Source organism: Mytilus galloprovincialis, chromosome 1 (assembly GCF_965363235.1).
Source record: "Mytilus galloprovincialis chromosome 1, xbMytGall1.hap1.1, whole genome shotgun sequence".
NCBI lineage: Eukaryota > Metazoa > Mollusca > Bivalvia > Mytilida > Mytilidae > Mytilus > Mytilus galloprovincialis.
Window position 1 is genome coordinate 125888118 of NC_134838.1, and position 15452 is coordinate 125903569.

The following is a 15452-nucleotide window of genomic DNA, read 5'->3' on the forward strand; positions in this document are numbered from 1 at the left end:
AAGACAGTTTAGTTCCAACAATTTATTTGTGCTTGATCCGTGATTTTCTTTAACCAGGTTTTAGCCAACAAATTATCTGGGTGGATACCGTCTGCGTATAGTTTGTAGTTGTATTTTGTTCTTGTGGCTGATGTTCTGTTGTCTCCTTTTTTGTATTTTGATTTTATCTGAAGGTCGTTTGAGAATTTTGGTGAATGGCTGATTATGTTATCGTTGATTTCTTTGACTTTATAGTTTTTGTGTGTGATTATTTCCTTATATTAGAGTTTAAAGTGTTTGACTGGTTTTACATCGTATTTTTAAGTATGAATATAAAAAAGATGTGGAATGGTTGCCATTGAGACTACTTTCCACATAAGACCAAATGACACAGAAATTAACAACTATAGGTCACCGTTCGGCCTTCAACATTGAGCAAAGCCCATACCGCATGAATGTTCTGTCAATCTATAGTGATTGGCCGTAAAAACGGGAAATTTAAAATTTGATATAATCCAGGCTCAATTATATCTGCCTAGCTGCTATACTCAAGGTCGGAATCCTCGTCATTATTTGTATCTGCCTTCTATAGGTCGGATCCCTCGTCATTGTTTGACGTATATATGTCACATGATAAATGTTTTTGTTGCTGTATACACCCGTCTATTTGATGTACATCCCACATTTCCTTTTATTTCGAATCATTTTCATATTTCCATAAAGCTTTAGCGACAGAGATATATAATCAGAACTTGGTAAAAAAAGGTTTCGACCTGCATTTTTTATTGTGAAGTTTAATTCTTTATAATGTAAATCAGGGATAGTCTATACTCAATAATAGTATAGACTGTCCCCGAGTAAACAAATAATTGAAAAATTGTCAAAATATTTTCAAACTACATATTCAGATACGCCTAATAAGGAAACGTCTAATAAGTGTATCAAACTGATTAGAAAGCTAATTATTTGGATAGAAATTATTATTGTTTAGTATGTAAAGTACGACGACCATAACATATTTGCACTTATAAATCTGACAGACAAACAAATTTAAATCATTTGAAATATTTGAATAACGAATATTACTATAACAAATATTTGAAATATGGGAGAAAAAAATCTAGAGGTACACGTAGACGCAATTGAAAATTATTAGAAAATATAACAAGAGGTAGCCTGAATAGCTCACCTGTTATTTTTTGGCTTAAATCTTTCATCAATGATTATTTTTGTTTTTCAATATATATTAATGAGTGGCTTAAAAATGCCATTTAAATGTTCATTGTATCTGTAATTTTTTCTTCAAAACCAAATAAATGCATTTTATCTATATGTTCTATTTTAGAAATAGTGTTTCTTGATGTACAAGGAAATAAAATACAAAATTAATACTTGATTCATTTGAGAAGATTTTTGGCTGGGTCACAAGACAGATTTTTTAAACTAGATACCCCAATGATGATTGTGGCCAAGTTTGGTTTCAGAGGAGAAGATTTTTGCAAAAGTTAACGACGACGGACAACAGACGCCAAGTGATGAGAAAAGCTCACTTGGCCCTTCAGGCCAGGTGAGCTAAAAAAGCACATGTAACAGCTTTTTTTCGGTTTTTAAATTGTGATGAATTTACTCTTCATGACACATGAAAGAGGGAGGGTAGGAGGGGTCCTGATCCCGAAATCCCGGGCTTAAAAGCACGAAATACCGAGGTCCCGAATTTAAAATAAATTGAAATCCCAAATCCCTAAATTTGAAAAAAAGAATTCCCGGATCCCGAAAGGGTCAATCCCGAAATCCCGAGCTTAAAAACACCCGATCCCGGAGTCCCGATAAAGGTCCTATCCCCCCTCATGAAAACTTGATCCTGAATCAGTGATGTTCAAATATCAAATGACTGTATTTTTGTGTACCTAAAATATCTAAGACTGATCATTTTAGATATGGTATTACTATTCCTTTGTTCAAACACTCTTCTGATATACATGATATTACTTACTTACTTATCCTCTTCATCCCAAGTGGGACATAAGGCCACAACAATACATGATATATGCCCTGCTATTGTATCACAAAATACTATTGACCAAGAATAAGTATATTTAGCAATGTCTAGTCCTTTTTTATTACCAGTAAAGCTGATCTATTATCAAGATTTCTTTCTACTTCTATGTTAAATGTATGATAGACAAATTAGGATTATCTAGTAATAAGTATAATGTTAATTCATCCAGGAGTGGTAATGTTACTACTAACCAGTAAGCATGCCTGGAATATCATCTTATTCAAACTTTGGGACATTGGTGCTCAGATTGTTGTACCAAATATATTCATACCTAGACGAGCTCAAATTCAAATGACCTCTACTTTGAACAATTAAAATTTGTGTTGACAGCGAAGAGGGCATTTGTCTTATTTTCTTTTATTTTTTTCAACTTGGGGCTACAGGTGCAAGAATCTGTGTTTGGGTAATTCGATACACAACATCAGATTAATTTTTCACAAGGAATCTTTGTAAGATTATTAAGTATTTTTTCTTTTGTGTGGAACAGGCAAAGTAAAAAACAGCCAGGAGCCTGTAATTCAGTGGTTGTCCTTTGTTTATGCGTTACATATTTGTTTTTTGTTCATTTTGTTTTATAAATAAAGCTGTTAGTTTTCTCGTTTGAATTGTTTTACATTGCCATTTATAGCCGACTATGTGGTATGGGCTTTGCTCATTGTTGAAGGCCATACGGTGACCTACAGTTGTTAATGTCTGTGTCATTTTGGTCTCTTGTGGACATTTGTCTCATTGGCAATCATACACATCTTTTTTATATATAAATCATTAAATTAGATCTTTTTATTTCATCATGTGACATTTATAATACTAATAAAAAAAAAACATTAAAAAATGCTACAGTCTCAATGTAACCTAATCCCGACCAAATCTCTTATAATGGTGAAAATTATATCCATAACTTCTCTCATACATATTTCCACTTGGTTTTTTATACATAGTGGTAAATTCTCCTTTTGGGCGCACTAATAGGGTCCTTGAAAAGATTCCCAGTGATGTAAATGCTAATGCATATCCCAAACCAGCCCATACATTTCCATCTACAAAATAAAATTAGTCATTATACTGTGTGCACTAGTTGCTCTGTTTAAACTGATACTGTGGATTCATTATCATATTTGGAGAAATACATTCATACCGTACATTTTATGTGTACAGTTGCACCATAAAATAGTTTCAAGAAACTTTTTTCATGGAGTACAAATAATTTATATAGCATGGAACAGAATTGTTTTGTGTCTGATTCATAGAAAATTTCAGGTATAAACCATCCTTTATACATGTAGTTAGGTTTAATTATGCAATCAATGACACAAATTCGCTCTTCAAGAGCAATAGCTTCTGTAAGGGCACATTTATCCATGTTGACATATTTGAAGATCATATTTTGTTGAACATTTTAAGTTTGAAAGATTCTCTTTTTCAACTTTTGTTTCCTAAAACAATCTATTCCTGTCAGATTTGCTTTAAAAGGTTTAGTTTTTGGATACAAGCAAAATCTTTTGATTTTTTTTTACCAAAAATTAACAATACCAGTTTGGATATAGTATAAACTATTAAAACAGTACTTTAAAGGCAAAGGATATGAAAATGAATATTGTTATATATGTTTACCTTCATATGTTATGTAAGTGGACATGAGTTATGATAAGATTTATCAACTATAAAAACATATTTTTTTTATTTTCCTAAATTGTTTGCTCCCAAGATGTGCATTTTGCACATTAATAAATAACTTCATGTATATTTACTTTAGTCTGTTTTTAAATAAAAGTTTACAGAGCCTCTTTGTCTTGTTATGCAACTCACCATGCTAAAAGCATGAACAGCTTCATTACTTACCCTCTTTGCTATGCTTCAGGTAAAAGTAGTTAGTACCATTTAATAAGAAAAAAAGAAATAAATTGTTTGAAAATTCCTTTATCTGTTGAATTACTTTTGGACTCAAACTTACATCTTTTTGCCATTGGTAGTCCAGCCAAAGCTCCACCAACTGCATAATTAAATATATCATCCTTCTCCCTCAATACTGCAGTTCCTTGTGTTCCAACTCCAAACAAAAATCCTGAGGCCCCTACAAATGAATAACAAGAATTATATCCCCCTTTTCCCTTAATACTGCCGTTCCTTGTATTCCAACTCTGTGTAACGAAAAATCCTGAGGCCCTACAAACAAGAATTATCTCCCCTTTTCCCTTAATATTAGTCTAGTCAAAATAGCATTTGACCTAAAAAAATTGCAACAGAATTTGTTTTGGTATTTTTCGATTCAAAATGGCTTTCTTTGTAACATACCAAAAGTCTACCAAGATATCTGAGTGGGAACATGGATTTTTTGGGGTGAAAAATAGCAAAATTTGTCAAAAATAGTGAAAAACTGGGAAAAGCTTGCTAAACATTCATTTTTGATGATAATCATTTCAAATCAAAAGTTTTACAACAGTTCATATAGTGTTTATGAAATGAAGTAACAAAAAAAAATAGTTTTTTTTTTTTTTATAAACATGAAATTTTAGGTGAAAACATCCAATTTTGTTGGAATTTGAGATTCACATTGTGTGAATTAATTACCAAAAACAGACAGGAAAATATACAAAATAGTAATAGAAGTTCATTTTATTCTTTAAAAAAGATAAGAACCTTTATTCTAATAATTCCTTAACTTTACAGCAATTCCGTATTGGGTAAATGATGATTTTGGGTAAAATTTAGTAAAATCAATCAAAAATCGTTAAAAACTGGAAAAACACCAATTTGGAGTTTTAACTGTTTTTAATCACTCCAAAACAGAAAAATGGAAATCTAATTAATATAATTATAAACAGATCAAACAAAAATTCATTGTAAAACAATAGTAAAATAACTGATTTTATGTGGAAAAAAGTTAAAAAATCATCAAAAACTGGAAAAAACTACAATTTATATTCAGAAACCATTTTTTCAACAGACACATCATTTGGTGTCACAGTTTGTTTACAGTTGCATCTAATATTTAAATGTTAAGAAGGTGCAGGTGGAATTTCCATTAAATTGGACAAAGTTTTCCATGTTTGATGCATGGTCTGTAGGATTAATGTCAACTTCTTCTGATAATACACTTGAAGGCTACGAAATTGCCCTGAGTTTGATGTTGGTGGTAAACTTTTCACCTGAACCAATGTGTTTCCAGTAATTACTATAGATTTGAATTTTCTCCAGAGAAGAATGTCAAGTCCTTCTAGAGGAAGTACTCCATATAAACATGTGAGCCCTTCTTCTCCTGCTTTGATGATATCTGCTTTAATGCAGCCTTATTCATGAAAACTTGATCTTAATGGAAGTCCTTTGCTTATTCCAAAAAGCCTAGATGATGAGTCACAACCTGTTATAGAATGCAAAAAGAGCAACAAATTACAAATATCATCCCCAAGAAATCCTTTAGACTGTTTTATGCTCCATATTTTCATATTTTTGGTTGATTGTCATTTATTCAGATTTTAAAATAACCTGTTTGCACTGCTGATTAACATGATGAATAAGTAACACTAATAGATCCCTATCTTCACCATTTACTATGACTACTAACATGACTAAAGACAAAGCAGAATCCAAAGCTGTTTGCACAATCTGCATCACCAGTCGCATTCTTACATCTAATGTTATTATCTTTTAGCTTGTCACAAAGCACGTTAATAAGAGCTTGTTTTTTTTTAACTGTTTGACATGAAAAGTTCCTTTTTAGTAATTGATAATAGATTTTTTTCTTCATCAAAACTACATACAACAGACCGTTTTTGGAGTGGTCTTTCTACAAATTGGACCATAGAACAAATATTGATGAGAAGTGTCAAATCTTGTTGAGGTCTAACCAGGGGCAGAGGAATGGGTGAATCAGAGAATGGGACAGATTTATGAAGTACCGGGTACTGTGGATTCATTATTATTCGTTGGAAACCAATTTCGTGGGTTTCGTGGGTACAGATGAACCACGAATTCAAATATTCAACGTATAGCATAATACCAATGGGCTTTGTATACAGAGACCGGCAAAACCATGAAATCAAATATCCACAAAAATGCAAGTTTTCAGCAATCCATGAAAATAAATGAACCCACAGTAACTAAACCATTATGTGGTAAAAAAGCTAAAATTGATATGCCAATTAAAGACAAAAACAACAATATGCTAACAACAGAACGAGATCAATATATGAGATGGAAGGAACATTTTCAATAGGTTCTTAATCGAAAAGATCCAGATAATCTAGCATTTTTTCCTGAGGCACCCTTAGACCTTGAAATAGACACATATCCATCTTCAAAACAAGAAATACAGGCAGCCATCAAAAGCTTGAAAAACAAAAAGTCACCTGGCATAGACCAACTAAATGCAGAACTTTTTAAGATAGATACAGTGCTCAGCGGATACTTTACACACAGTATTCCAGAAAATATGGGAGCAAGCTGTTATTCCTAACAATTGGTCTGAAGGCAACATCATAACAATACCAAAATCAGGAGACTTAACTTACTGCAAACTACGACAAGAACAAGCTGGTTTCAGAAAAGGTAGAGGCTGCATAGACCACATATTGGTCCTACGTAACAACTTAGAACAGTGTCATGAGTGGCAGAGAAAACTACTTGTAAATTTTGTGGACTTTTTAGCACGTTTATCCCATACCAAAGACGATATGAAGGAGAAGACCAAAAAGCTAGAAGAAACAGCTAAAATGATTGGAATTAAGATCAATGCCAAAAAGACAAAGCTAATGTACCTCAATACAGAAAGACATCCTATCATATTTATAGAAGGAAAATAGCTGGAAACAGTAGATTTATTTAATTATCTAGACAGTTGTATAACAACAGAAGGTGGTGCTGAAAGAGATATAAAGATCAGAATAGGAAAAGCTAGATCCGCATTCATAAGATTAGGCAACATCTGGAAAACAACAGCCTTTTCAAAGAAGACCAAGACAGACTCTATAACAGTTGTGCAATCTCTGTACTCCTACATGGCTCAGAGTGCTGGAGAATGACTGAGAAAGATATCAACAGGCTCTCCAGCTACCATAACAGATGTCTGAGGAAAAAAATGAAAATATTCTGGCCAAACAAAATCTCCAACAAAGACCTACATGAGATGACCAGCATCAAGGACATAGAGACTTTGCTGATACAAAAAAGATGGAGGTGGCTTGGTCATCATTATACACAAAACATCTGATGACATGACCAAAGTAGCCCTTAGATGGACACCAGAGGAGAAAAGAAAAAGAGGCCGACCTCAAACAACATGGAGACGCACCTTAGAAAATGAGCTAGAGGAAAGATAATATATCTGGGGCACAGTGGAAAGAAAAGCAAACAACCGAGAAGAGTGGAGGAAACTTAAAAAAACACTTAACCAAGGATATCTGAAAACGCATGTCAAGTTTTAATGAATAATGCTTTATTAAATCAGATATCATCAAAGCAGGAGAAGAAGCATCTGATTCAGGGCAATTTCATAGTCTTCGAATGTATTATCGGTGCCAAAAATGGATGTAAGAAGAAGTTGACATAGATCCTACAGACCATGCAGACCATTGGTAGTAAATTTCACCTGGAAATCTTCTTCCAATTTTGATTGAACTTCCTCCTGCAACTGATAAAAGTTTTAACATTGTAAAATGCAAATGTAAGCAAAACTGCAACACCAAATGATGTGTCTGCAGTAGACAAAATGGTCTTCTGAAGTGTTCGGTAGGATGCGGTGAATGTTGTGGTTTGAGTTGTTCTAATACTGTTCCCATTGCTGAATCTGACTTTACTGATGAACAGGTATTTGTTGTATACAGAAAACTATGGAATAATCTTTAAAAAAAATGTTTCCATGTATCTTGTCATTTACTTTTAAATCATCCGTTTTGGTCAATGATACTTTTTACCTCTCATTATGCATGGTCAACAAATCTATGATTTTCGCTTAACATCTCTTGTTGGTTAAAATAGTATGAATCTAAGCATTGCACTTTTTCAAATAAAGAATATAATTTTTTGTTATCTGAAATCTTAATTGATTTCTAAAAAAACTATGAATTTTGTCATTTTTTTTCTAGTTTTGTCAATTTTGGGCCAAATTTAGCTTTTTTTTTAACCCAAAATAGTTATTTACAAATTTGTTTTACAATGGATTTTGTTTGATCTGATTATTATTCTATTAAGATTTGCATTTTTTTAATTTTTGGAGTGATTTAAAAACAGTTAAAATTCAAAATTGGTGTTTTTTTTAGTTTTTAATGATTTTTTGATGATTTTGCTATATTTTACCAAAATCACCATTTACCCTATTAAAAATTGCTGTACAGTTATGGAATGATTAGAATAAAGGTTTTTGTCTTTTTTGAATTATAAAATGAACCTCTCTCTATTACCAATATTTATATTTTTCAAGTCCAGTTGGTAATTAATTCATGCTTTGAAGATCTCAAATTCCAACAAAAATCGGATGTTTTCACCTAAAAATTCATGTTTATAAAAAAAAAGAACATTTTTTTATCATAATATTTCATAAACACTGTATAACCTGTTGTAAAACTTTTGATTTGAAATTATTATCATCAAAAATGAATATTTAACAAGCTTTTCCCAGTTTTTCACTATTTTTGTAAAATTTTGCTATTTTTCACCCAAAAAATCCATTTTCCCACTCAGAGATCTTGGTAGACTTTTAGTATGTTACAAAAAAAGCCTTTTAGATTTGAAAAATACAAAAAATAATTCAGTTGCAATTTTTTTGAGGTTGGCCACATTTTTCATCTATTTTGACTAGACTATATTGCCATTCCTTGTATTCCAACTCCAAATAAGAATCCAGAAGCTCATACAAATGAATAACAAGAGTTATCTACCCTTCCCTTTTCCCTTAATACTGCCGTTCCAACTGCAAAAAAAAACTTATCTTCTCTTACTCATTCCATCATTCCTTATATCTAAAACCATACCTGTACTAAGATGGTGTAAAAATAATTTCAAAAGATCAAACATTGTGGGGCAAATTATAGTAGTATTTATTAGGCCACAATTAAAAATATTTTGGTTTGCCCAAACCTTACCCAAAGGTTGAGACAGTGGGTAGGTAGGTAGGTAGGCATTTTCTAATTTTTTTTTCAAAAAGAGAAATTGAAGTATTGGGTGTTTATTAGTCTTCATGTCTATCTGATTAAAAAAAACTTCTTCAAATCAGGACAATAAAAGAATTTGAGTAGGCAGCTTTTTTCTCGGTATGTAGCGTTTTGGGCAAACAAACCTATTCTTTTTTATGGCCTTATATGTTATTAATTATATTTCTTTGCTTAAATAAATTTTAGTTATATAACTTGTTTCTTAATGTTAAGCTCGGAATGGTTCCCTCCAGTCTTTGCATGATGAAAAAAATGACTCACTGCCCTAATTGAAATTTTGTCTTCATACTCACCATTGTGTATGAGTGTGAATAAGGAAAACTTAAGTGTGGAATGAAAATGGGATGACACAGATTTTTTGGTGTGAATGATTCAGGTTGATTGGTCATACCTGTATAAGCCAGGTAACCCTGCTTTTCTTAAAGATCAGTAGCTGAAATATCTCTAATAATAAACCATGTTAATTAACAGTACTGAAAGTAAATATTGCTCTGCCACAATATCCCAAATAATGAACCATGTTAACAGTACATGTACCTACTGCTCTGCTGAAGTATTCGTAACAATGAACCATGTTAACAGTGATCTCTAACAATGAACCACGTAATAGTACCAAAAGATGCTACTGCTCTGATGAAATATCCCAAAGGCTAAACAAAGAACATGTTAACAGTACCTAAAGTAACTACTGCTCTACTGAAATATCCTCCAACAGCAAATACACTTGGAGCAACTTTAACAAAAGCTTCCATCATTCCAACAAATCCTCCTGAAAAAAAGATTTAAAAAGATTTTAAACATGGAATTATTATTTAGTTCAAATGTGCACATTTCTTCACTCAAGTATACATGGAGAACTTCTAGTTTTAGTTATAGAAATTCTCAACTGTTTTGCGTGTAAACACATAGAGCCTAAAAGGGTGACGAAGAAACACATGGAAAAAAAATCACAAAAACATAACACGGAAAAATAAAAATCAGAAAACATGAAGCATGAGAAATGAAATCTAAGATTCTAGGAGATTATGCAGACATTATCCATGTTATCAATGGACATGAAGGCCCTGTAGTCACCCCGGCAGTCACCTTCTTAGTGTCCACAAGTTGTGCAGCACAACTGATTTGAAAAAAAAAATTATTCAAAATTTGATAGGAATTGATATCCTAAGAACTATATATACTGTGAAAGTACTTTAATTTGTGGGTATCAATTTTCATGGTTTGAGCAATATTTAAATGTTCGTGGGTTTTTAAATTCAGGGATTTTAGGTTTAAAAAAAAAAAAGAAAAATTAAAGCCTTTAGAAACGAAGGTTACAAATAGTCTGCATTGAGGAAATTGCAAAGTAAACATTGACTAGTGTAAATCGTAGTGATAACACTAATTAACCCGATATAAAATGATCAACCGATTAAGACCATCAAAGGTGTTAATTAGGCCATAAACATGTCACCTAAAGAAAACAGTAACATAAACAAATGCTATAAATGTATCTTGAATTAATTGTCAAATAATTTCCCATATGTACCAGAACTATGAGGATATAAAATGAATCCTTTATCTTACTAGCATATCAATACTGGAGATCAAAAATATTTTTAAGAGAAATAAAAGATTAAAAGTTGTAGTTTAGGTTATTAAAGATTGATTGGGTATTATCCTGCATGCCGTTGTAGTTCTGTGACTGCTATTAAAGTTTTCTCAGATTTGGCAATATTCAATATATTCTCTAGATCATATCAGTAGTCAAAACTACGGATGAGGATCTTTAATTTCCATGTCTTGATTTGGACAATGGTTGTTTTATTTTGTTGGACACTTAAATTCGTGGATAAAGTCATCCCGGAAAACCAACGAAAATTGGTACCCACGAATAAAAGTACTTTCACAGTATTTTGGGACCATAAAAATGTGTCTATTAAAGTAGGATGTGGTATTAATCAGGTGTTTGATTAGTCAGGTTACACTGTATTTTGAGTTATCGTTCTTTGTGCTCAGAGGTGCTCTTACCAGCAGAGGCTTATACACGTTAGAAGTGAATACAAAATGGCGTAGATTTTAAATCAGAACTGGACAGAAACACGTCTGATTTTGAATTTTGTTCACTGATTTCAAGATAACCACTGTTTTCTTGTGAGTTCATTACTGTTTTCATATTTATCATTTTGTCATGGTTAGCGTTGCAAATTGTGATCGTATGATAATTAAAATTGAAATGCTGACCGACGGATTCTATTTACAAATTAATTAATTTTGAAGATTATTATGACCCATCAGATAAACCAATTCCATTTGAACATGTAACAACAAATCATGACAGTTGATTTAATAGCTTCAGTGTAGGTAAAACTATAAGTTTATAAAATTTGATCAGAATAACTGGAATAATTAGATCCATTTATTTTAAATCTTGCAATCAGTTTATTTGGCAATCGTCAATGGCAGTCAGCATTGTTTAAGAACATCAGTTGTTCAACCTGTTAGTCTGACAAATGCATTTTGTTTAAATATACTTTTCACTTTTTCTGTCTTTTGGAAAATGTTGCTTTGAGCTTGAGTCCAAAAAGTTATGATGTGTTGCAAGGCTATATATCACTTTTTTTCTGGGACGCCTTCTTCCGATGTCATAACGCTGAAGCCATTTTTTCCAGAAATTCTGGTCCATCAAATTTTATACAATGAAAACAAATATTTATAGCAATACACTAACCAAAAACTTGATTACCAATTATTAAACACAAAACCAATAAAAATTGGGCGAGAACATACTTTGGATGGGAATGTGTAGGGTGCGAAAGTAAAACTGTGAAAACTGTTTAAACATGAGACAAGAGTGCACACGCTGAAATGTCTCGCCTTCTATACTAATCATTGATATTATGTTGATAGTCCTAAGTATAAAGTTAAGCTTTATAACAACTGTCACATAAACTTAACATTAACCAAGATAACTAAACAAAGACCAATGAACCTTGAAAATGAGGTCAAGGTCAGATGAACCATGCCAGGCAGACATGTACAGCTAGCAATGCTTCTATACAACATATATAGTTGACCTATTACTTATAGTTCAAGAAAAATAGACCAAAACACAAAAACTTAACACAGTGCAATGAACCGTGAAAATGAGGTCACGGTCAAATAAAACCTGCGCGACTGACATATTTCCATACACTAAATATAGTTGACCTATAGCATATAGTATTAGATAAAAAGACCAAAACTCAAAAACTTAACATTGACCACTGAACCATGAAAACGAGGTCAAGGTCACATGACATCTGCCCGCTAGACATGTACACCTTACAATCATTCCATACAACAAATATAGTAGACCTATTGCATATAGTATGAGAAAAACAGACCAAAACACAAAAATTTAACTATAACCACTGAACCATGAAAATGAGGTCAAGGTCAGATGACACCTGCCAGTTGGACATGTACACCTTACAGTCATTCCATACACCGAATATAAGGCCATGTGTAAATTTCCAACAATCTATGGCTTCCATGAATTATTTCGATTCTAATAGGACAAATATGGTCATTAAAAAACTGAAGCGAGGGTGGGTATGCTATGTGTGTGTGGCTGTTCTTTTTTACTCCCTGTTAGATAAAGCTCAAATATTTTTATAAATATGTAGCTTGCATAGGTTATTTCGTTAATAACTGCTAAAAAAAACTTTTTAATTCTTTAAATTCTCAAACCCAACATTTGCCATTTTTAATTTACATGTTTTTCTCGTAAGCTTTCGTCAAATCCAAAGTTGACGTTTTGTAACTAAGGAGCCGCCATTTTGACTTACTGAAATGAGTAAATATGCGAATAATGCAATAGAAAAGAAAATAAAACAAAGTCTACCTCAAAAATCAGTTTTAATACAATATCATATGAATTCCGATGGTTCACGTAACAGAAAACTTTCAACTTTAGCAGTTTCATTTGTATGACGTCATGTTTTGAAATGACTTAAATGCGCCAAAAAGATTAATAGACTTTCGCGGAATTTTATTTAATTTTTATTTTGTTGTTTTCTCCGAGCTCTTGTGCATTACTTCTTTTTATTATGCGTACGAATAAAGTTATTCTGTCTTTTTTTAATTGCACTTTTTAAAACAATAAAATCGGCAAAGGGTCTGCAAATAGGTTCCAATACATGTAGATTTACGTGGGAAGTACATGTATATTGTAACAGCCATTATTATGTATATCTCTGAGTCTGCGCTAAGTATATTTTATCGAGAATTTTACCACAGTGTTGTTTACAAAGCTAAAGAAGCACGTCATATTAGAATTTTTTGTAGATCTTACTTTGCTGAACATTATTACTGTTTACTGTTTATCTCTATCCATAATAATATTCGAGATAACCAAAAACTGCAAAATTTTCCTTAAAATTACTAATTTGTTGGCAGCAACCCAACAACGGGTTGTCTGATTTGTCTGAAAATTTCAGGGCAGATAGATCTTGACCTAATAGACAATTCTACCCCTGTCAGCTTTGCTCTAAATGCTTTGGTTTCAGAGTTATAAGCCAAAATATACATTTTACCCCTATGTTCTATTTTTAGCCATGGCCGCCATCTTGGTTGGTTGGATGGGTCACGCCACACATTTTTTAAACTAGATACCCCAATGATGATTGTGGCCAAGTTTGGTTAAATTTGGTCCAGTAGTATCAGAGGAGAAGATTTTTTGTAAAAGTTATCAACGACGGACGACGACGGACGCCAAGTGATGGGAAAAGCTCAGTTGGCCATTTTGGCCAGGTGAGCTAAAAATTAACAAATTGATGCATGATTTATATAATTCCAAGGCCGTCAGTCGGTACCAGAAGCAACAAAGCAACGCACCTATTTTGGGTAAGCAGATAATGGGACAAGCTCTGACGTCCCACGGCCCCAGCTTGTCTAGCAAAACAGCTGTTGGACGTCAGAGTAATGACCCAAAGTCTTACCAATCAGACACATTTGTTTGTTTCTAAATCTGATTTGAAACTAACCACCCATGGCTGCTATAACCGTAATTCCCTTTATTTTTTTCTCCACATTAGTTCCAGTTGGTTCAGTAAAGTTTGATGTTGCATTTCTAATCGTCCGACGCAGTGGTGTATTATAATGTACTTCGGTTAAAATCTTATCTGGAAATTTTGTATAATCCCTATCCTGAGGCCTCGGGACAAGATCATATTCTGGCATTTTTGTCCTTCGTCTGCGAGTACCCTTCGTCTGCAACTGGTTCCGATAAACAGTAAACCAGTCAATTTAGTGAATAAAAGAAGGATTTCATGTCCCACTAATTAGCGACATGAAGCGTCAAAAAGCGACAATACAATACAAAACAATACAATACAATACAAAGTTTTTTATTGTCAATTATGACGCCCAATAATTTGAGCAGTACAATTAAGTTCAATTTCATACAAGTAATTACATATTGATTACATTGATTATTTAACAATTAAACAAAGTCAAGTATTTTCAACAAAATAATTTCTGCAGAAATGATTTATATAGTTTAACAATATAATATCGATGGACAAACCAAATCTTTGGACAAACTACCGGTGACTAAACTGTATCTAGAATTGATTTTCTCTCTTTGAATAAAGTACACAATAATAAACTAACTTTTTTTATTGTAACATTATCCTCAGATGACATTAACCATATTAATTTTGTTTATTTGGGAGGCTAGGCTTTTAAAGTTTTTGTTAACCTTATTTAAGTAATTTATATATATAGATCTTTTATTTTCTATATCAGGACACTGAAGAAGAAAATGAATTTCATCCTCAACTTCAGTGCTACATAATTTACGACAAGAAGGACAAGAATCCGCTTGGCAAGGCACTTATCGTCTAAAATTACTAATTAAGTTGTAAATATATTTTTTTATTTATTCATAGATTCGTGAAGGAATCCATGACGAATCGCCCCACTGGCAAATCGCCCACACCTAATCGCCCCACTTTTTCACAAACTCGCCCCACTTTCTAAAAAATCACCCCACTCTTGTTTACCAACTCGCCCCACTTTTGAAAAGGCTAAAATCCCATTACAAATAGGTTGGATAACATGCCCCACTTATGAAAAGGGTTAAAATCCCGCTGACATAAGGTCTGCCAACTCGCCCCACTGACTCTTGACAAATAGATAAACCACGATGATTTTAGAAAGGCCAACTCGACCCACTTATGAAAAAAGATGCAATCCCGTTGTCTATATGTCCCTGTCCCACTTCAATACCCATAAAAACCGTTGTG

The 15452-nt window shown here is 32.7% G+C and overlaps 1 protein-coding gene across 1 annotated transcript; it reads right to left on the reverse strand.

The window, feature by feature from the left end:
• Positions 1-2803: 2803 nt before the first annotated feature.
• Positions 2804-14443, reverse strand: LOC143057854 (uncharacterized). Its single transcript, XM_076231286.1, has 4 exons — positions 14190-14443; positions 9860-9952; positions 3990-4109; positions 2804-3075 (listed from the first exon to the last, which is right to left on the reverse strand). Exons 1-4 carry the CDS (start codon positions 14383-14385, stop codon positions 2891-2893), a joined length of 594 nt encoding a protein of 197 aa, XP_076087401.1. The 5' UTR covers positions 14386-14443; the 3' UTR covers positions 2804-2890.
• Between the last annotated feature and the right edge of the window lie 1009 nt (positions 14444-15452).